Consider the following 22872-nt stretch of genomic DNA (forward strand, 5'->3'; position numbering starts at 1 on the left):
TTTTCATTAGCTAGTTAAGAAAAAAACCAGGGATACACCAGTGGTTATGAAACAAAGCAACCTGAGTCCCATCCCACTCCCTACTAGAACCTATAAGTTAAAAGGCACAATATACAGATAGATAATTCACCAAACACTGGTCCATCAGGCACCTAAAAAATAATGTAAGTACCTACCAATCTGGAATCTGCTTAATGTCATTAAACAGTACTCTACAATATTCTATTACATGGATACACAATAACAATTTGTATCCTAATATTACCATCTTGGATTGTTCCAATTATTTTGCTGCTATAAAAGACACAGCCATGAGTAACCTTGCTGAATCAACTTTTTTGTTTAAGATTTTTTTTTTCCCAGATGGGGTCTCATTGTGTAGCTTTGGCTGTCCTGGAGCTCACTATGTACACCAGGCTGGATTTGAACACACAAAAGATCTGCCTTCATCTGCCTTTCAAGTACTGAGATTAAAGGCATGCCACACCATGTCTGTCTTTAAAAAAATTCTTAAACTCCACTGATATAACTAGTAAAGGCAGTCACTACCAAGCTTGATTTTAAAATAAAAAATAAATCTTAAGCACTAGGGAGACAAAGGTAAGCTCTGTGAGTTCCATGCTAGTCTGGTCTACCTATATATAGAATTTAAGGTCAGCCAGGGTTATATAATGAGACCCTGTCAAAAAATTAATAAAAAAAAGACACAAAAGGGAATGCTGTGTCAATGGTCATGCAAGCAAGGTTAAAGATTTAAAAACCAGGTATAAATATTTTCCATAAAGCACTGTGCTCACACGCACACAGGTTCAAGTACCTACCTACATCACAATCTCCTGCCATCTGGACCCTCGTTACCCACCCTCATTCTCTCTTTAGAACACTTCTCACCTGCACTGCACACCTGGCTTGAGCGTGCAGTCACTATTGCAGCAGGTGTCATTGTTTAGGTACATGATGCCCGGGTCACACTCTTCTCCTTCATCCACCCTGGAGTTACCACACACTTTGTTGCTGCGCTCCTGAAAGCACTCCTGAGCCTTACTTTCTATGGTTTTGTAGATGGATTGTTTACTGCAGTTTGAAAACATCTTAGAGAAAAAAGGGTCATGAGACTCAAAAAGAGCAAGATGAAATTCATTCCCAAGTAGGTTTGTGCTTCTTTACAAATACTAACTGTGAAGTCACCATCAATGCGACCACTGAGCTATTATGTCAAGTGGTCACCTACCCTGGAACAGAATTACCTAGAGAAATAGCTGAAACAATGGTCCACTGCTGATTGTCACCTGCACCTCTGGAAAATCTTGCTGCTTCCCGACCCCACCTTGTGATTTTAGAGCAGTGGTTCTCAACCTATGGATTGAGACCCCTTTGGGATAGCTATCAGATATCCTACACAGCAGATATTTACATCATGATTCATAACCATAGCAAAATTACAGTTATAAAGTAGCAATGAAAATAATTTTACAGTTGGGGGTCACTACAACCTGAAGGACTGTATTGAAGGGTTGCAGCCTTAGAAGGTCAAGAACCACTCTGTTAGAGTATAAAATGAATACAAACTGGACCCAGCACAGAAGCCTCTCAGGAGTTGTCTGTCTCTGGTCTCTCTTCCACTCTCACTGGTGTCAGAGCACAAACTCTGGAAAGATGCTGCAACATGGTTTCCTTTTATTCAATACAAAATGGCTAGGGCTTTTGTTTTAAGACAAGAGTCATGACTGTGTGGCTCAGGGCTGGAGCTCCCTATCTAGACCAGGATAGCCTTGAACTCAAGAGCTGGCGTTAAAGGAGTACCCCACCTACACCCCTACAGCTAGAAGAATACCTCATTCGCAGTTAGACTCTCAAGCAATGGGGCTCCTGCACCTAGACAGCGCTGAGCACACAGAGACCAGCCTGTCACTGCCTCTCTGACCCAGTCTCTAAATCCTAGTCTTTTGTTTTCCCCTTTTACCTACAACTCCTCTTTCTTCAGGGACCTTCCCAAGGAGACGGCAGCCCCCAGCACCCTCTCTCTTCCCAGTAGATCACTGTGCACTGCTCATGCAGCACTTCGGGGCACCTGCTCGCTGGCCTATCTAGTAGCAAACAGGGCCGTCTGTCCAGGTGAAATCAAAGAACCACCTCATTTCTGTCCTGTAGTCCTTTTCACTTAATTAACAGAATGATTATCAAGAAAGCTCACGAGGGAGGGTGAACAGCAAACTGGGAAATACTGCGAAATTGAAACGAGTAACAAATAGTAAAAAAGTGGTCAGGTCGTTTTTAAGGCTGAACCGAACAAAAGCAGGACCTTGACAAAAATCACTACTGTAACTTTCAAAATGAACCCAAGTTTGCATGTGCTTAACCTTGATAAAACTGCCCAATGACACTAAGTTCCTACTGTATTTGGCAGTTCCACCTGTAAGAAAAACATTGCGGAATGGATACTTCCCCAAGCCCCCATCTAGTAACATCACATAGCCTTCTTTCCCACCACTAGAGATGGTCAGAGCACACATACCTTATTGTTCTCATGGTCACCACTCACAGCTATGGGGTACATGACATACTTTCCTCCCTGGTCCTCACTTGGGGCACATTCTGCTAGCCCATCAGGATCGTGTTCTGCTCCAAAGTTGTGTCCCAATTCATGAGTTGTAACCAGGTCAGCTTCCTTAAGAATTAGGCAAAGAGAATATGTAACCATCATCTACTTTTGCCAGTTTGGCCCATGCTACATTTATCAGATGAAATGGAAGCAGAATGGCTCCTGTAAGTGGTCCACGCCCACATATACCCATTAAACACAATTTTTACATTTGGTTTTTTTTGTTTTGTTTTGTGTGTGTGAGTGACTGAGAAGGAGGGGGTGAGAGAGGGAGGGAGAGAAACTGACTGAGACCAGAGTAAACGTGGGAGGTCAGGGCTGTTTTGCATAGCATCTTTACCTGCTAAGCCATCTCCCTGGCCCCAATAAATATAATAGAGGGAGAACATGGCTCAGTGTTAAGAGTGCTTACTGCACTTGCAGAATTCAATTCCAACCACCTGTAATTCCAGTTCCAGGGGATCAAATATGCAGGCTCCTGCATGCACATAAACTCACGCACACATATGGAGCCTGAGAAAACAGAGCTGAACTCTGACTGCCATATGCACAGACAGGGAAAGGGGTAAAGGAAGGCTGGAAGCTTAAAGGCTCCCCAGACACTGTCTGATTTACGTTTCCATCTCTCGACAACAGTGGCAGTTTCTCAGTACTTGAAGTCAGCCCTGCAAGAGTCAGCTCTCTCCTGACACCATGTGGAGTCAGGGATCCAACTTAGACTACCAAGCTTGGCAACCAATAACTCTGCCTCAACTGTTCCATGTCTTCCACATTTCTCAGGAGTTGAAAAGAGTAACAGGATGATTCTGTACAAAAAGGAACACTACACTTACTGCTCCTTCAGGAATAAGAAAGATATGACCTTTCAAGGACAAAAGACAAGGACAGAGGGCAATAGCTGACAGATGCCAACAAAATTTTTAAAGTTGAAGAAAAATTAAATGATTTTGGTTTTTTTTTTTAAAAAAAAAAAGCCAATACTTCAAGCATAGAACAGAAAGGAGCTACAGAACAAAAAGGCTATTGTAAGCTCCCCAAAAAGACAACACCAATGAAAAAAGAGCTGAAGAGAAAGTTAAAGGCACAATGTTGGATGCAAGAAAACAAATGGGAAACAGGAGAAAGCATTAAGAATGAGTTCAAGTCCCAGCAACCACATGGTGGCTCACAACCATCTATAATGAGATCTGGTGCCCTCTTCTGGCCTGCAGGCATACACAGACAGAATGCTGTATATATAATAGGTAGGTAGGTAGATAGATAGACAAAAAAACCACACACACAAACACATATGTACACAAAGAAACAAAAAGAAAGAGAAACACAACAGATAATTTACTCTAGGAGATCAAATAATCAAATATCTGGTTTAATTAATTCCCAAACAGAACAGAACAGATACCTGGGCCCACCTACTGTCCCAGTTAGTTACTCAGGAGGCGAGGCAGAGGAAGGCTACACTGGCCCAGGAGATTAAGGCTACTTGGGTAACACACAGAGTGGAGGATGAAGAACACATACAGAGAAGTTATCTAGAAAATAGCACAAGAACAAATAATCCTATTAAAAAAAAAAGAGTACAGACCTAAAAAGAGAACTCTCAACAGAGGAATTGAAAATGGCTGAAAGACACTTAAGGAAATGTTCAACATCCTTAGTCATCGGAGAAATGCAAATCAAAACAACTCTGAGATTCCATTTTACACCTGTAAGAATGGCCAAGGTCAAAAACACTGATGACAACTTATGCTGGAGAGGTTGTGGGGAAAAGGGAACACTTCTGCATTGCTGGTGGGAGTGCAAACTGGTACAGCCCCTTTGGATATCAGTATGGTGATTTATCAGAAAATTAGGAAACAGCCTTCCTCAAGACCCAGCAATAACACTTTTGGGTATATATCCAAAGGATGCTCAATCGTGCCATAAGGACATGTGCTCAACTATGTTCACAGCAGCATTGTTTGTCATAGCCAGAACCTGGAAACAGCCTAAATGCCCCTCGACTGAAGAATGGATAAGGAAAATGTAGTATATTTACACAATGGAGTACTACACAGCAGAAAAAAAAAAATGATACCTTGAAATTTGCAGGAAAATGGATGGAGCTAGAAAACATTATTTTGAGTGAGGTAACACAGACCCAGAAAGATAATTATCATATGTACTCACTCAAAAATGGTTTTTAAACATAAAGCGAAGAAAACCAGCCCACAAATCATAAGCCCAGAGAACTTAGACAACAATGAGGACTCTAAGAGAGACATACATGGATATAATCTACATGGGAAGTAGAAAAAGACAAGATCTCCTGAGTAAATTGGAAGCATGGGGACCTGGGGAGAGGGTTGAAGGAGAGGGGAGAGGCAGGTAGGAGAGCACAGAAAAATGTAGAGCTCAATAAAAATCAATTTTAAAAAATGCTTTCACACCAGGCTGTTGATACAGGCCTGCAATCCCAGCAGTCACCTGGGTGACTAATGCAGAAGCTCAAACTCAAGTGAGACTCTGTCTCACCAAAAACAAACACACCAAACAAAAAAAAAATAAACATTCTGCACAAAGACAAAAGTATCTAGACTGAAGGATCCACCTGCCCTCATAAAAGACGGGAAAAAGGGGAAATGTTATGCCAATGAAAAAAATGATTTATCTTAGTTATGTGTGTGCTGTCTGTGTGGGCATGTTTAGTGAGTACAATGCTCGGGGAGGCCAGAAGAGGGTGTTGGATCCCTGTTGCTGGGAACCAAACTCAGGTCCTCTGGAAGAGCAGGATGCATCTACACAAAAACAAGGTTTTTGTTTTGTTCTGTGTTTTGAGACAGGTCTCAAGTATCCCAAACTGGCCTTGAACTTAGTATGGAGCTGAGGGCTATCTTGAAATGCTGATGATCCTGCCTCTACCCCATTCCCAAGTGCTGGGGCTGTAAGTGTGCAGCACCATCCCTACATGCTAGGCAAAGGGTTCTACTGAGCTACATCTCCAGACCCCAAAACAAGATATAAAAATCTCTTAGGAAAAACAAAAGATCAGAGAGACTAAAGACTCCTATTTCTTCTAACAGCACATGAATGCAAGCAGACAGTGGAGCAATGCCTTCAAATACGGAAGAACACAACACACACAGCCACAAGATCAACCAAGTAGGGACTATTTTTTTTAAAAGATACCAGTATAAATATGTAACTGAGATTCTAATGCAACGCACTCCCAATCCATATTGTTTTAAAATAAAAACCAAAAACACAGGCTGGAGAGATGGCTCAGTGGTTAAAAGCACTTGTTGCTCTTGCAGAGGCTGCATGTTCAATTCCCAGCACCACTTAGACCACTCACGACCACCTATTAACAGCTCCAGCAGTACCAACAGCCTCTCCTGGTGTCTGTAAGGACCCATGCTGTATACACCTGTGCACACCACACACGCACGTAAAAACATTTTTTAACAAAGTTCTTTTTAAAAATATCAAGGAACGTACCTTTGTAAGGATGGTTTTACCATAATTTTTTGTACTAGTCAGACCACTGTTTAAATAGATGTTTTTCTTGCCACCTGGGCTGTAGTACGCTAAAGGAAAAAGAACAGAAAACAGTTGCCTCTGAAACATAACCATCGTCTGTCTCCTTCATCTCGCTCAGTGTCACAACAGTGCAAATGAGACGTACCTTTCGGGCAAACCCCTCCGTGACTGTTTGCTCTGGGAGAACCCACATAAGCTAATCCAAGAGTTCCCATATCAAAATCCTGGTATGTGAAAAGATGAGCCAGGCAGACTTTAGATGCTTCTTCAGCTATATCAAAGCTAAATTGCTTTAAAGAGAGAGTATTTTTAATTAGGTTACCATTATGCCAGATTCAGGGTGCATGTCACAGAGGAGCTGCGGTTCTGCAGTAGCACCTGTAAGTCTCTGCTACACAGTATGTTTTCCCTGGGGGAGGGGGCACACCCATCCAGCAGGTAGGTAGAAAGCACAGTGGCCGTGGAGGTAGTGGGGAGCACTTGGGTACCTTTTCATCTACTGCTCTTCCCTACAGAGACCTAGTCAGTAGCCCCAATTCCAGAGAGACTGCAGCCCCATGCATTTCAAGAGTTTAGCATGCTGTGCAGGGATTACTGTATTTTGAATTATATGAACTGGGAAAGATTTTTGTTTGAATTTTATAATTTACAATTACATAAAATTATTTAAAAATTCACAATATAAGTTTATATAAAAGCAGACATACTTAGCTTTATGGTACCAAACAAAAGATTTAAAGCCATTTTAAAAGCACTGCAGACTCATTCCTTCAACATCTACCCTGCCCCACACCCCATGTGCCTTACACTTCAGTGTCTTTTATTTTACTACTCTAACAATCTAAAAATTCGAAGTTTAAAAAAAATCATGACTTTTGAAAATGTTAAATGCCAACCCTTGGAAGGCAGAGGCAGGTGGAACTCTATGAGTTCGAGGCTAGCTTGTGAGATCCTGTCTTAGCACATACATATAGTTTAAAATGAAAACTCAGAGAATCCCATGTATGGAAGGATGACATCAGTCTAAAACCTAGACAGTCCTTTGGCAACAGGATGAGTGAGGCTCCAGGACTTCTCTGGGGACTGAGGGGAAAAAAATGGAAGGTGCACCTTTGGGCCCACAGGAAGTGGTGTGGTGGGTCAGCTGTCTCGGCAATCAGAAAGCCTGGCTGCTCAGGCTTACCGGTACAACCAACCCAACACAAGACATCTACGCTGAAGAATGGGCCGAACTGTGGTCACCAAAAAGCTCATATATTGATGTTCTAGCCCTGTCAAACTGAGAACACAGCTGTATTTGGAGACAGAACCTTTACAGAAGCAAGTGAGGTCCAGTGAGCATATACTCACAGACCCTGATTACAGATGAACTGCTTCCTTAGGAAAATGACTTTGGGGGAAGTTGGTTCATGTGCTGCTTTTTGCAGTGCTGGGATCCATTTTCAGAGCCACATGAATGCTAGAAATGCACCATATGACAACTGCGCTGCCTGTACCACATGTTTGTTCATGAGGGGATAAAGACACAGACATACACAGAGGGAGACAGCAGCATGCTCAAGAGAGGCCTGAGCAGAAACCAATCGTGCCAACATCTCTAGCTGGTATTGCTGGCTTCCAGAACTATGAGAAAATAAATGCCAGTGGCTTAATCCTCCCAGCTGTAGTGCTCTGCTAACAGCAGCTGGACCTCAGTCACACCTGCTGAGACTTATCTCAAAAGTAACAATACACACTACCTTTAACCCCAGAACTCCAGAGGCAGGAGCATGTGGATCTCTGAGCTTGAGACCAATCTAGTCTACAAAACAAGTTCTAGGACAGCCAGGGCTATATAGAAAAACATTGTCTCAGAAAAACAAAAAGATACTATATCTCAATCTCCCAGACAGGGGCTGGCAGATCAAATTACATAAGCCAATATCATACAGACAGCACATAATGGGTCTCAATCTGGGGGGTGGGAGTGGGGGATGATGATAAAAAGCCTTTAATTCCATTCAAGTTAAAAACTCAATTTTGGTCTTATGGGTGCGTAAGCAAGAAATCCATAGAAACCCCACATCTAAACCAACACATTGAAACTACAAGATTAAAAGAACAGCCACCCAAATGTTCCAAGCTGTTAATTTGTAGTATTTGTTAGAGCAGCAACAGAAATTACCATACACTCCAGTATAGAAAGCCAGTTTACAATAAAGCAGTAATATGCACATCACACACTGGAGTCATGTAGCTGTACACTAAGGTAAGACGCTCTTAAATTTTTCAGGTTATACTTGTGCCAGCCAATACATGTTCACAGATTCTTTGGTAAGTTCTGTCCTAAAAGACTGTGGTTAGGTTTCAGGGACCTGAGGCATAGCACAAAGAAGATGTCTATACAAAATAACAATTCGTGTTATTTCCCAGAGAAGATGGATGGTGCCAAGTTAGATGCTGAAAGACAATAAGGTTTCTACCATGCTCCTTCCCTAGTACAGAAACATCCACCCATTAGAAATTGAAAACTGCAGGGCACATCCTACCTCTAGCAACATCTTCACATCCCAAGCATCTTTTTCTTCATTTGGGTAACTTTTTGCCATATTGAAGTGTCTTTCACCGGGTTTTACATCTTGTGGAGACTTGAGAATTCGAATCTATACTTAAGAAAGAACATACTTAGAACAATTCCAAAGCATCCTAAGACTTACTGCAGTATTTCATCATCTCAAAAAAGGAGTAACTGGTCAGGCACAGTGGTGCACACTTTTAGCCCCAGGACTCCAAAGGCAAGGCCAGCAGATCTCTGAGTTTGAGGCTACCCCAATATATATATAAGTGGGCTCCCGGACAGCCAGAGCTGTCTTGAGAGACCCTGCCTCAAAAACAAAACATAGGAAAACCAGCATCTGAGCGAGCGCTGGAGAGACCTCAGCAACAAAAAGCAATCATTCTCAGGACCAAGGTTTGAGACCTAGCACCTACACCCACATGCAAGTTCACAACCATCCCTAACTTTAAATCTTAGGGAAAAAAGTCTTTAATTAGATAAAAAAAAAAAAAATCCATGTGACCCTGGCACTTGGTAGGCTGAGACAGAGACAGAACAGTCGCTAGTAGTTCAAGGGTAATCTGAGTTACATACCCAAAGTCTGTCTCAAAAAAAACAAAAACAAAACAAAAAAACATACGCACTCATACGTGCACACATACACATACATACTCACATATACACTCAAGTACACATGCACACAAACAACTCAACTATCTATTCCTATAAAAAAAAGTTTTATGAGCCAGGCAGTGGTGATGGCACAATGCCTTTAATCCCAGCAATGGGGAGGCAGAGGCAGGCGGATCTCTGTGAGTTTAAGGCCAGCCTGGTCTACAAGAGCTAGTTCCAGGACAGGACAGGCTTCAAAGCTATAGAGAAATCCTGTCTTGAAAAACAAAACAAAAAAAAATTTAAAGTCCAAAACAAACTGAAAAGCATCTGGTATAGAAAATACATGTCAATGATTTATTTATAAAGTTAAAAATGTACTAAATTTTCACATTCTCCACATGTATTTGAAAAAGTGAGAACTTGGGTTACATGAGCCTAAGATATTTACTATAATTATAATCAATAATTTTAAAATAAGGATTAGGATGAACATCACTTCTGCAAGAGACTACTAAAACCTGGAGCTTCTCTTTGCATGTTTAAGACAAATCCCTATTAAATAAGACACAAAGAAGAAAGGAAGAAAGGTTTCTGATCAGGGACTTTGGGACAAGGACAGAGGCCATGCTGAGCTCACAGCTCAAAGTCTCTGGCCTCCATTCGGTGTGCACTAGCTTTCTGGGGATGGTCAAGGTCAGTTCTAACTGGGAACCTGACAGGACTACACGCCTAAACCACACCTCAGTTTACCTGGAATGGAATAAAGACGCTGGCATTTCTGTTTCCTATACTGCTACGTTCTTCAACTGTTTTCAAGTTCCTACAGCACAAAGGAACTACTTACTGATCCCTAAAAACCTGCATATTTTCTACAGCTTCTTTTTATAAGGTTGGGTTTCTTGTTTGTTTGTTTGTGACAGGGTTTCTCTTGAAACAGCTCTGGCTGTCCTAGAACTCACTCTGTAACCAAGGCTGGCCTCGAACTCACAAAGACCCGTCTGCCTCTGCCTCCTGAGTGTTGGGATTAAAGGCAAATGGCACCACTGTCCAGAATATGTTTTTGCTTTGTGTATGTGTATATGTGTGTGTGTGTATGTATATATAAAATTTTTATAGCTAAACATAGTATAGTGATTTTTTTAAATTTTTTTTTAAATTGTGTAAAGATTTTAAAATGTATACAGTGTTCTGGCTGCATATATGCCTGAACACCAGAAGAGGGCATCTGATCTCATTATAGATGGTTGTGAGAAAAAAATGGTTCTGAGTCACCATATGGTTGCTGGGAATTGAACTCAGGACCTCTGTAAGAGCAGCCAGTGCCCTTACCCTCAGAGCCATCTCTCCAGCCCTAGTATAGTGACTTTAAAATCAGTAAGTCATCTGCTTTACATTATCAATAGTGAATTCCATCTAATATAACATAAAATAAAAAGTCAAGGGCCAAGAATATATAGCATATTGACAGTGTGCTAATTATAGACTTATTTGTACACGTATAATACACATGCACAACATCTCTAGGAAGATAAGCCCTGACTGATCTAGAACCCAATATGTAGACCAAATTGCCTCTGCATGCCAAGAACTAGAATTATAGGCATGTACCACCATGTCAAGGTAAGTGATTTTTTTTTTTCGTAGTTTGCTTTTCGTTTTTTGATTTTTCGAGACAGAGTTTCTCTGTGTAACAGCCCTGGCCATCCTGGAACTCACTCTGTAGAGCAGGCTGGCCTTCAACTCACAGAGATCCACTTGCCTCTACTTCCGAATGCTGTGATTTAAATGTGTGCCACCACTGCCTGGTTATTTGCCTTTTTTTAATCTCCCAGTTTTACACAATATAACCTGTAAGACTATATGGTTTAATACAACCTGGAAATATTATTCATAATTATATCAAAATATGTATTTTTTTCCAAAGCAATACTCAATTTTCAAACCACCAAGGTAGATTTTTACGGAGAATGATTGCAATGACATGAACACTGACAGCCGTGCTGTATCATAAAGCTAGGGACTAAAGGAGAGATTTACTGCTGTAGACAAACGCCTCCCTGCATTGTGTTCTTGAATAAATTTCCTGACTGTACAGATTTAATATTGTAGGACTTTTTTCCTTAATACTTTCTATATGCCATCAGATGCTCCTCTTTATTCTGCTCAGAGATTCAGCGGCACAAAATCAGAATACTCTGCCATTACTGATTTATGTGCTAGAATTCTAACTAAAGGTTGAAACATATCAGAGGAAAAAGAAAACACTACAGGAAATGAAAGAGCTATAACTACCAGATAAGAAGAATGTAATATCATTAAGAGGTTTCATTCCTATAATAACCCTCAAGACAGAAACTTTATCATCTACGATTGCATACCAAAACACAACACAATTTATCATTAAAAAAAAAAAAATCACAGCCAGGCAGTGGTGATGCATGTCTTTAACCTCAGCACTTGGCAGGCAGAGACAGGGAGAATCTCTGTGAGTCTGAGGTCAGCCTGATCAACAGTGAGTTCCAGGACAGGCTCCAAACTAAAAAAAGAAACCCTGTCTCGGAAAAAAAAAAATCACAAATGAGAATATTTATGATTAATGTTAATGTAGATTTAGGGTTTTGAAAAAATAAAAGTATTTACTGTATATGACCACAGGATCAACACAAGGCCTACTATTGATGAATACCTGTTCTATCTGTATTCCATAACCTTTAAATCCTGCATTATCCCACGAAGTGTTTCGGTATATGTCATCAACTCGGTCAATTAGCTCTATCTGTGAATATAAAAAATAAGATCATATACAACTCTGCCACTCACTGCAATGTAATAATCCTACTGGAAGAAACATCTAATGGAGGAAAACATAAGACGGACTATGAAAATTTGCATCAAGAAACTAATCTTTATCACTAATAGGTCTATCAAAAAAGCTACCCCTAGAGCCAAACTTAAAACACCATTACAAGAACATTACTGTCTGTCTAACCTCAAGCTTTTTAAATACTGCTGTCCAAGTCAACTATGAGAAGGAAAAGTCAACTCCAATTTATCAGAAAACCCAAGCAGCCAGTCTTTACTCTGTGTCAGGAGTGCCCTAATTGTGACCCTAGAACAGGTAACTGCCCTTTAAAATTTTTTCCATCTTTTTGTGTTGGGGGATACATGTATGCATATGCATGTTTTCTTTGTGAATGGGTGTGCGTGTCTGCACACACACACTTGCTTATGTGTAGCAAGTAGAGGCAGAGCATAATCACATCAGAACAACAACAAAAAGAGCCACTTATCTTTTCTTAAAGAGGAGTATTTATTGGTTCAAAAAATGGGTTAACAGGTTTGTTTCTGCTATGAAGAAACTGTTCTTTACTTCAAGTAGCGATGAGACATGCACTTTGAAAAACCTGACCTCACATCAGGCAGTGGAGGTGCACACTTTTACTCCCAGTACTAGGAAGGCAGAGGCAGGTGGATCTCTGTGAGTTCGAGGCCAGTCTGGCCTAACGAGTGAGTTCCAGGACAGCCAGAGATGTACAGGATATACAGAGAAACCCTGCCTTGAAAAACCAAAAAACAAAACAAAACAAAACAAAAAGGGTGGACCTCACAGTATGGTCACATTTATGTACACAATACAAAGAAGTAAAATACAAGGAGTCCTTCCTTTGATACAAACCCCAGATGAGAATTTTTCAAGAAAGACTCCTGCTTAGAACAAGAACTACAATGACTCCCCACTGTTCTCCTAACGAACTCATCCCTACAACAGAAGGCAAGAAGGCTGAGGGAGGGTTGGAATGAGTGGGGAGAATGGGAAAGGCAGCAATGAGAAAGCAGTCTTTGCTGCAGCAGGATGCTGGTTCATGAATAGCTGCATTCTCTTCTATTCCCTCAATGGCAACATTTTGACCAGTGCCAAGTTATCAAAGATGAATGGAGTCATGCTGAGAAAAAAATAATGGAGAAAAATCATTTTCTTGGCTTTAAAAATTTAGTAGCTGATGTTAAAAGTTCTATGTCAGGCTGGGGATATAACTCAGTGCAAGGGCTCTTGCTCAGCAGGCATAAGTCCCTGGGTTTGATCCTCTGGACTGAAAAAAGCAAAAAATGACTCGAGAGTTAACAACTCTTTAATCTTTCCTGCTTATCTCTGCCCTAGGCTTAAAGATGGCTATGAATGTCTCACTTATCTCACATTCTATCCTACGACATTTCTTTAATGTGACAATGACAAAACCTCTGGAATATAGATACAAGCAGAAGATACACACAAGTGCATACACATATCTATTTTCACTCTGGAGTGCAAATCTATGCATCTGATAGCAACGTTTGTAAAAAGCTCACTTGTATAAAGGAAGTACATTATAAACTTTCCTCTAATTTAATCTGTAGAAAAATCTAATGTACAGAAAATAGTACTTTGAAGCAAAATGTATTCTCCTAATTTTGAAACTATAGATTCTACACAGAAATGTAAGATTCTAGTAAAAGGCCCTCAAAATAGTAGAAAGGAAATAACGCAGTGTCTGGAGGGCCCTAGAGCAGGCGCGTTTCTTTAAGTTGTAAATTACTGTAGCCTCTCCTAACAGAATTAAACACCACATGAATGACCTGCTGAATCATCAAATACTTACTAAGTAATTGGTGGTAGTGCTCTCTTCTCCGCGGCCCATGTATTTATAAAATCGATGATCTGCTACCACCAGTAATTTACAAGTATTCTTCAATGGATTAGGCTCAGCTCGTCTCTTCACTCGATGAACAAACTCTAATATGAATTTGTATGCACTATTAAATTAAAATTCACCAAAACAAGGAGGGTTTTTATAGTAACACTTAGTTCTAATGTTTCTAAAACAAACACTATTTAAGTTGATACTAAACTTATTAAGAGTATCTTTCTCTTTTCCGGGGGAAGGATGGAAACAGGTCTCACACAGCCTTGGCTATGTTGAGCACAATATGTAGCCAAGGACGACTTTCAGCTCCTGATCCTCCTGCCTCCACCTCCCAAGTACCAGGGTAATAGCCATGCACCAGCATCTCTGTCCTTAATGGTACCTTGAATAACAACAATAATAATAATAAATTTGGGAAAGGACAGAAAAGTAAAAAGTAACATAAGGTTTAAAAGAGGGCTTGAGATTATGTAAGACCCTAGTTCAAAACTCACTACCACAAAAGGAAAAAAAGTTCATAAATTTTAATACAATAATCATTACAAGGCAATGAAGCTAGGGGTCATTTTCTTCTAGAATGCGTGAAATAATCAAAAGATAAAGTGGTCAAAGTAACCACACATTAAAATTTAAGTAATACTAAGTCAGGTGTGATGGCCCAAGTCTGTAATCCCAGTACTTAAGGAAGCTGAGGCAAGAAGATGGCCATTGTGAGCTGTACAGCAAACCTTGCTTAAAATAAAAATTAAGCAATCCTGGATGTTTGGAGGTGTCTCTATGATCATCTGCAGGACTGCAGTCTTCTCAGCTCCCTAATACAAGCAGGTCTAGTTAATGTTTACGCTCAAGCAAGGATCTATGGAGTATGTAGATGTATACATATATCCATCTGAATACCTGTCAACATATGTATGTAAACAAGTATATTCATAGATACACTCATGTACATTGTTTGTTAACCTGACACAAGCTAAAGAGTCATATGAGAAGAGGGAACCTCAAATGAGGAAATACCACCATTGGACTGGCTTGTAGGCAAGTCTATTGTGCATTTTCTTGATTAAAGATTTACATGGGAGCCCATGTGAGTGGTATCACCCCTGGGCAGGTGGTCTCGGGTTGTATAAAAAAGAAGCTAAAGCCAGGCATAGTAGTGTAAGCCTATAGTCCCAGCATTCAAGAAACAGAGACAGGAGGATCCCTAAATTCAAGGCCTGGCCTACAGAGCAAATTCTAAGACAGCTAGGGCTACACAGAGAAAGCCTGTCTTGAAAATCCAACAACCAATCAAGCAAGCTGAGGGAGCCATGAGGCAATAACCAGTAAGCAGTAATCCTCAATAGTCTCTGCTATTCCTGCCTGAAGTTCCTACCCTGACTTCCGTTTATAAAGACCCGTAAGCTATGAAACAGAATAAAATCTCTCCTCCATGAGCTGCTCTTGTTCACGGTGTTTATCACAACAATAGAAAGCACACTAAGACATTCAAACTTGTCAGTCTGGGAGCCTCACTAAAGCAAGTAGAAGCCCAGTCACCAGCACAACTTTTTAATGAAATTGTGCACATACATAGCTACAAATGTATCCTTATAATAGAAAGTATAAAAGATTAGTCTTCGTTACATTAAGGAAATGCTCAACATCCTTAGTCATTGGAGAAATGCAAATCAAAACAACTCTGAGATTCCATTTTACACCTGTAATAACGGCCAAGATCAAAAACACTGATGACAACTTATGCTGGAGAGGTTGTGGGGTAAAGGGAACACTTCTGCATTGCTGGTGGGAGTGCAGGCTGGTACAGCCCCTTTGGATGTCAGTATGGTGATTTCTCAGAAAATTAGGAAACAGCCTTCCTCAAGACCCAGCAATAACACTTTTGGGTATATATCCAAAGGATACTCAACTGTGTCACAAGGACATGTGCTCAACTATGTTCACAGCAGCATTGTCTGTCATAGCCAGAACCTGGAAACAGCCTAAATGCCCCTCGACCGAAGACTGGATAAGGAAAATGTGGTACATTTACACAATGGAGTACTACACAGTAGAAAAAAATAATGACATCTTGAAATTTGCAGGAAAATGGACGAACCTAGAAAACATTACTTTGTGTGAGGTAACCCAGATCCAGAAAGACAATTATCATATGTACTCACTCATAAGTGGTTTTTAAACATAAAGAAAACCAGCCCACAAATCACAATCACAGAGAACATAGACAACAATGAGGACTCTAAGAGAGACATACATGAATCTAATCTACATGGGAAGTAGAAAAAGACAAGATCTGCTGAGTAAACTGGGAGCATGGGGACCATGGGAGAGGGCTGAAGGGGAGGGGAGAGGCAGGGAGGGGAGCAGAGAAATATGTAGAGCTCAATAAAAAGCAATTTAAAAAAAAGACTAGTCTTTGTTAACAAATATTTCTTATCAAATAATATAAATGTTTAAGAATACATTTATTAGAGCTGGAGAGATGGCTCATGGGTTAAGAGCACTGACTGCTCTTCCAGAGGACCTGGGTTCAATTCCCAGCACTCAAATGGCAATTCACAACTGTCTGTAACTTCAGTTCCAGGGGACCTGACACCCATGCACATAAAACACCAATACACATAAAATTTAAAACAAAAGGGAGCTGGAGAGATGGCTCAGGGGTTAAGCACACTGGCTGCTCTTCCAGAGGTCCTGAGTTCAATTTTCAGCAATCACGTGGTGGCTCACAACCATCTATGAGATCTGGTGTCCTCTACTGACCTGCAGTTATACATATAGTGTGTGTGTGTGTACATATATATATGACACACATATATATATATGTATATATGTATGTATGTATATTATGTATCCAGGCCTCTGTGTCTTTCAAACGCCAAAATTCTCTTCCCACCACTTAATCTCTTACAAGCATTAAAGACTACTTTCCAAAAATAGTATTTAGACATTTCTGAGGGTCTATAAGAACTCCCCTAGATCACTTCACTGTCTCTTTCCTTGATCTCTTTTACAACAATTATTACTTCACTATTTTTCTAGTGTTTTCAACTATTACGTAACAGAAAATGAATTAAAAGTTTCTGTAACAAGACTGTATTTTCAAGCCACACAACAGAGTTATTTAATAATCACTCTCACTGCTGGAAATCACTGTGATATGCTTATGTCATATCTAAAACATGAAGTCTTACCTGCAGATGGCTCTCTGTCTACGAGCCCTTTCGGAAGCAACTCTTCACTATCCGCTTTTATATAGCCACACACTTTTGGAGACTGCAGACGTGAAACTTCCTTGATATCTTCAGACTTATAAACTAAGATTCTTTTGTCTTTAGTATCATTAACAAACCTCCAAAGTGGCTAAAAAAGGAAAACACATATGATGAAATAGAAAATAACCAAGAACTTTTAAACATTAAATAAAATTCTCACAACATACTTTGTTCTTGAGCAGTACTGTTTCTTAGAGAATTACTTGCTTTATCTTACAGTTTCTACGCTGCAAATCAATTCAATTATTTGTTTTGTGCATGTTTCTGTACAAGCTTGTAAAGAGGGAAAAAAATCTCCTTTTCCATAAACAGTTCCATTTTAACTATTTCTGTAATTCCTACTCAACTCCAGCGTTGTTAGATAGTCACGGTGCAGTGATGTCAGGTGACGTTCCTACATGGTGCTGCACTCCGTTCCTTTAGCATTCAGGCATTCAACATCTTTTTGCCATGACAGGTTTTACACACAGCAAAAGCCTTTTTATAAGAGATGACTGAAAACTCTTAGCAATATGCTTAACCCTTCTTTCTATCAGTTCCAGGGAAAGCAGCCTGTGCAATGCTCTGCAATTTCAGCCTCCGCACAGAATCTAAGTGATGCTACAGGACTCTGCATTTATAACATGGGTCTGCCCATGTTATAAATACAACCCATGTGCTCTGAAGGGGACACAAGTCAAAAGGGCTGCAAACATGTTTACAAAACTAACCTTTCTGTAAATATACTGGTCTCAGCTGTGAAGAATGTAAAAAGGATTCTAAACATAGAGTTATGCATGTATAAGAAAATGAGAAAGACACTACTTCATGCCCGTTAGGCCGGCTATCATCAGACACAACCTGGTGAGGCTGTAGAGAAACGAACCCTGTGCATGCTGCTGAAAATGCCGAAGCCCTAACTAACACACGCAGAATGGCCTTCTACAGAACCACACAGAAGACTCAGTCTCAGAAACAAATGAAACACAACAACGAAAACCATATAGACTGGTCACCCAGACCATTCCAATTAAATATATGTACCCAAAAGCTGTTCATTCTAAAACATTCTATTTCAAGAAATTAAAGTACAATTAATGGTCATCAGTAGAAGACTGGCTAAAGAATGGTCCACCAGAGAGCATTCACTAAAAAAACTTCTTGCAGGAAGAACAGTCTGGATAGTCACACTTAGTATACATATGCATACAGAAAAAGAACTAGAAAAATATTCTCAGAACATATGGTCCAGGTGTGCATATAACAGTAAAGCACCCAGTAAGGATGAAAAGGCCCTGGGCTCTTATTACACAAACCACCACCAAGGCATGGTGGCATAACTATGGCATTTACAATTATTTATCTAGGTTTTTTTTTTAAGATTTTATTTATTGTGTATACAATACAGTGTGCTGCCTCCATGTATGACTGCATGCCAGAAAAGGGCACCAGATCTCATTGTAGATGGTTGTTAGCCACCATGTGGTTGCTGGGAATTGAACTCAGGACCTCTGGAAGAACAGTCAGCGTTCTTAACCTCTGAGCCATCTCTCCAGCCCCTTATCTAGGTTTCTTAAAGCGTCCTGGGTCTCCCAATGTAGCTTAGACTGTCTCAGAGCTCACTATGTAACCTAGGCTAGTCTTGAGCTTACAGTGATCCCCCTGCCTCTATCTTCTTGAGTGCTAAACAGAGAACTCATGGCAATTCTCCTGCCTGAGCCTCCCAAGAGGGATTACAGATGAGACTCATCATATTTAATTAGCTTTAACATCTTAAAACTACCAAGAAATGTTGTGGAATATTTGTTTAGTCAAGCAAAGATGTGTTACTTTTGTTTATGCTTCATTCGCTTAACAATGTAAGAATACGTGCTTAATTATGTAAGAATACATGCTTAATTACGTAAAAATATGCTGCATCTCTTTCACCTTGCTTAAGGCACCTGATTGGTCTGATAAAGAAATGAACGGGGTAGAGGGGTGGGGGGATGGAGAGATGGCTCAGTGGTTAAGAGCATTGCCTACTCTTCCAAAGGTCCTGAGTTCAATTCCCGGCAACCACATGGTGGCTCACAACCATCTGTAATGAGGTCTGGTGCCCTCAGAAGACCTGCAGACATACACATAGACAGAATACATAATAAATAAATCAATATTTTTTAAAAAAGAAATGAACGGCCAATAGCTAGGCAGAGAAAACATAGGCAGGGTTGGCAGGCAGAGAGAATTGAAAGGAGAAATCTAGGGAAGAGAGCGAGGAGAAAAGGAGGAGAGGAGGATGGCAGAGGCCAGCCACAGAGTAGAAAGGTAAGGAAGATAAATAAAACAAAGTAAGATAAAAAGCCCAGAGGCAAAACGTAGTTAAAGAGAAAAGGGATAATTTAAGTTAGAAAAGCTGGCTGGAAACAAGCCAAGCTAAGGCCAGGAATTCATAAGTAAGAGTAAGTCTCCTTGTACTCATATGGGAATTGGGTGTGTGAACACCCAAAGAGTAAAAAACCAACTACAAAGAAGCTCTTTAAAGGGGCTGGAGAGATGGCTCAGTGGTTAAGAGCAGTGCCTGCTCTTCCAGAGGTCCTGAGTTCAATTCCCGGCAACCACATGGTGGCTCACAACCATCTGTAATGAAGCATACACACAGAGAGAATACTGCATACATAATAAATACATAATAAATAAATAAATAAATAAATAATTTAAAAAAAAAAAAAGAAGCTCTTTAAAAATCAGAGAGACAAGCTACTGAAAGAAAGACAACTTCAAAGGAAGGAAGGTGGAAGTAGAGGGAGAAAACCAGGAGTTCAAGGTCAACCTCAGCTGCATTGAGTTCAAGGCCAACCTCAGCTGCACTGCCAATTAGGAGCCAGCATGGCCTCAAACCCCTGTCCCCAAATACAACCCTCTTACACACAGACATACCTCTACGTTATACTCTGCCCCATCTGTGTTGATTCTTATCGTAACATCATCATCTCCTATGTGGGCTAGAACTCTAGAGTCAGGCTCACCTTGAGGGGAAAAAAAAGAAGATACTTTTATTATCAAAAATATTTATATCAGCCACTGCTGAGGAGCTCTTCCCAGAGAGATCCTTCATCTGGCAATAGATGGAGATAGAGACGGGGACCCACGATGGAACACTGGACTTAACTCCCTAGGTCCAACCGAGAAGCAGAAGGAAAAAGAACGTGAGCAGGGAGGGCAAGATCATCCGGTGATGGATGGCGATGCAGACGGAGACCCACATTGGAGCACCGGACTGAGCCCCCCAAGGTCCAAAGGAGGAGCAGAAGGAGGAAGAACATGAAAAAGGAAATCAGAACCGCAAGGGGAGCAATCACCCACTGATACAAGGCGACTGATCTAATGAGAGTTCACCAAGGCTAGTTGACTGGGACTGAAGGAGCGCTTGATCCAACCAGATTCTCTGGAGGAGGCTGGATTCTCTGAATGTGGCTGGCCCGAAGTCTTTCTAAAAAGCCATTGACAATGACTCTGGGACTTGTTTCCTCTGCATATTCTGGATTTTTGGGGATCCAGTCTGATTGGATACTTACCTTCCTGGTCCTGGAGGGAGCGGGGAGGAACTTGAACTACCCACAGGGCAGGAAACCCTGACTGCTCTTAGGGATGGAGAGGGAAGAGAAGAGGGAGTGGGGGGAGTGGGAGGGTGTTGGAAGGAGGGGCGAAAATGGAAACTTTTATATTTTAATAAACTTAAAAAAAAATATTTATATCAGAGCTGGGTGGTAGTGTCACACACCTTTAATCCCAGCACTCAGGAGGCAGAGGCAGGTGGATTTCTAAATTCAAGGCCAGCCTGGCCTACAGAGCAAATTTTGGGGCAGCCAGGACTACAGGAAGAAACTCTGCCTCAAAAATAAACAACAACTAAGGAAAACTGAAAGTACAAATTAGAATATAGAGATCCCAACAGTAATTTGGAGCTTTCTATGCCATTTTCACTTTTTTTTCCTTCTTTTGTCTGTCTGTGTATGTAGTACACAGATGCCGGGATGCTTCCTGGCATCATGACATGAGCCACCTCTTCCACCACATGCTTCTGCTACCACGATGGTCTGTCTCCCCTCAGGTCCAAAGCACCATAAACCAGAACCTTGTAAACCAGGCAGCGATGTAAATCCTTCCTCTTTTGCCTGTCAGGCATCCCATCACTGCCAAGCGAGATGAACAGAGAACACAACAGCCCAGGAACTTTGCAGAGGGCAAGCATGCACTCACCAACCACATGCCCGCTGAAGAAGTCCTGCCATTTCACGCTGTACTCGCTTTCTTCTTTTCCATCCACCACCACGACTCTTAAGTTTTGTGAAAAGCGTTCAGTACTTGATGTCAGGTATAATTTAAAATGCCTACGGAGAGAATGCAGTCACAGTTTAAAGACATAAAATAGAGGCCTAATTTTCATTTCACTCTTTAAGATCTAGAAGAGACAAGATGAATAAATCTCTACCCAAGTTATAACTAATAATTTTTTCCCCAGATTTATAGCAATTGGTCTCTCTTCGGCAGCATATATACACACTCAAATTAGAATGATGCAGAGAGGATGAATGAGCACAGCCCCTGCACAAGGATGATACACAAATCTGTGAAGCATTCCGTAATTTTCCTCAGGGGAAAAAAGATTTACTCCATTACTCCGTGTGTTTGTGTCTCTGTGTGGGCATGTGTACACGGGGGTGAGTGCGCTGGAAGGCCAGAAGAGAGCACTGGATCCCTTGAAGCTAGAGTTACAGGTGGTTGTGAGCAGTTCAACGTGGGTGCTAGGAAACTCCAGTCTTCTGCAAAAGTAGCAAATGCTTTAACCACAAAGTCATCTCTCCAGACCCAAAGCAGCTAATAACGTATTGGGTACATGTAACATTACTTCACCTGCAAAGATAAACAGACTAATTGGTTTAGTTATAAAACCTCAGCAGAACAAAAGAAACTATTTTTCTTTCTTTTCTTTTTTTCTTTTTTTTTTTTTTCCTGAGACAGGGTTTCTCTGTGTAACAGTCCCGACTGTCCTGGAACTCACTCTGTGAACCAGACTAGCCTCGAACTCACAGGTCTGCCTGCCTCTGCCTCCTGAGTTCTGGGAGTAAAGACGTGCACCACCACCATCCAACTAAAGAAACTAATTTTAAAATGGCTTTTAAAGAGGTGCTAGGGGCTCGCAGGACAACTCACAGGTAAAGGCACTTGGTCCCAAACCTGACAACATGAGTTCTATCTGTGGGGCCTACATGATGGAAAGAAAGCACTAACTCCCTCAAATTGTTCTCTGACCTTCACATGTATTTCATGATGCATGTGTACACATACAAACATATGTATGTGTATATGTATGTACACATACATACATAAAGAAACTACGAAGGGATCCTCTGACTGCTTAAGAGTTCTACCCAACTGGTTTTCCTTGTAGCACTGAGACCCATTTGAAAGGACTGGAGAGGAGGCTGTGTTGTCTAGCACTGTGTGCACACAGGAGCAGTCCGCTGTCATGAAGTAGTCATTTCATCTGCAGCAACAGGTCTCGGTGTCACCAAATATTACCTGCCTCCATCCTGAAGGCTGTTTGGAGTTTCAGGCACCTGCTGTCTAATTTTTAGAGAGCATTTCCAAGTACTATGAAATCCATTTTTGCAAAAAGTACTG

At 40.9% G+C, this 22872-nt stretch overlaps 1 protein-coding gene and 1 pseudogene across 3 annotated transcripts in view; one reads left to right on the plus strand and one right to left on the minus strand.

The window, feature by feature from the left end:
* Adam17 (ADAM metallopeptidase domain 17) overlaps window positions 1-22872 on the minus strand; it is a 48732-nt gene that overhangs the window by 8227 nt on the left and 17633 nt on the right. Inside the window, exons 3-12 of one of the 3 annotated variants that reach the window (XM_048439780.3) lie at window positions 21448-21578; window positions 20125-20213; window positions 17146-17314; window positions 13910-14043; window positions 11959-12048; window positions 8650-8763; window positions 6267-6411; window positions 6080-6168; window positions 2516-2668; window positions 892-1091 (exon numbers count right to left, since the gene is read on the minus strand). In XM_048439780.3, coding sequence (XP_048295737.1) covers window positions 892-1091; window positions 2516-2668; window positions 6080-6168; window positions 6267-6411; window positions 8650-8763; window positions 11959-12048; window positions 13910-14043; window positions 17146-17314; window positions 20125-20213; window positions 21448-21578 — 1314 coding nt within the window. Of the gene's footprint in view, window positions 1-891; window positions 1092-2515; window positions 2669-6079; window positions 6169-6266; window positions 6412-8649; window positions 8769-11958; window positions 12049-13909; window positions 14064-17145; window positions 17315-20124; window positions 20214-21447; window positions 21579-22872 lie in introns of those variants that run through there. The other 2 variants (XM_048439782.3, XM_048439784.3) reach the window with 2 other exon arrangements.
* LOC125404182 (U6 spliceosomal RNA) lies at window positions 21740-21837 on the plus strand (annotated as a pseudogene).

Source organism: Myodes glareolus, chromosome 6 (assembly GCF_982192425.1).
Source record: "Myodes glareolus chromosome 6, mMyoGla1.1, whole genome shotgun sequence".
In the NCBI taxonomy this organism is placed as follows: Eukaryota; Metazoa; Chordata; class Mammalia; order Rodentia; family Cricetidae; genus Myodes; species Myodes glareolus.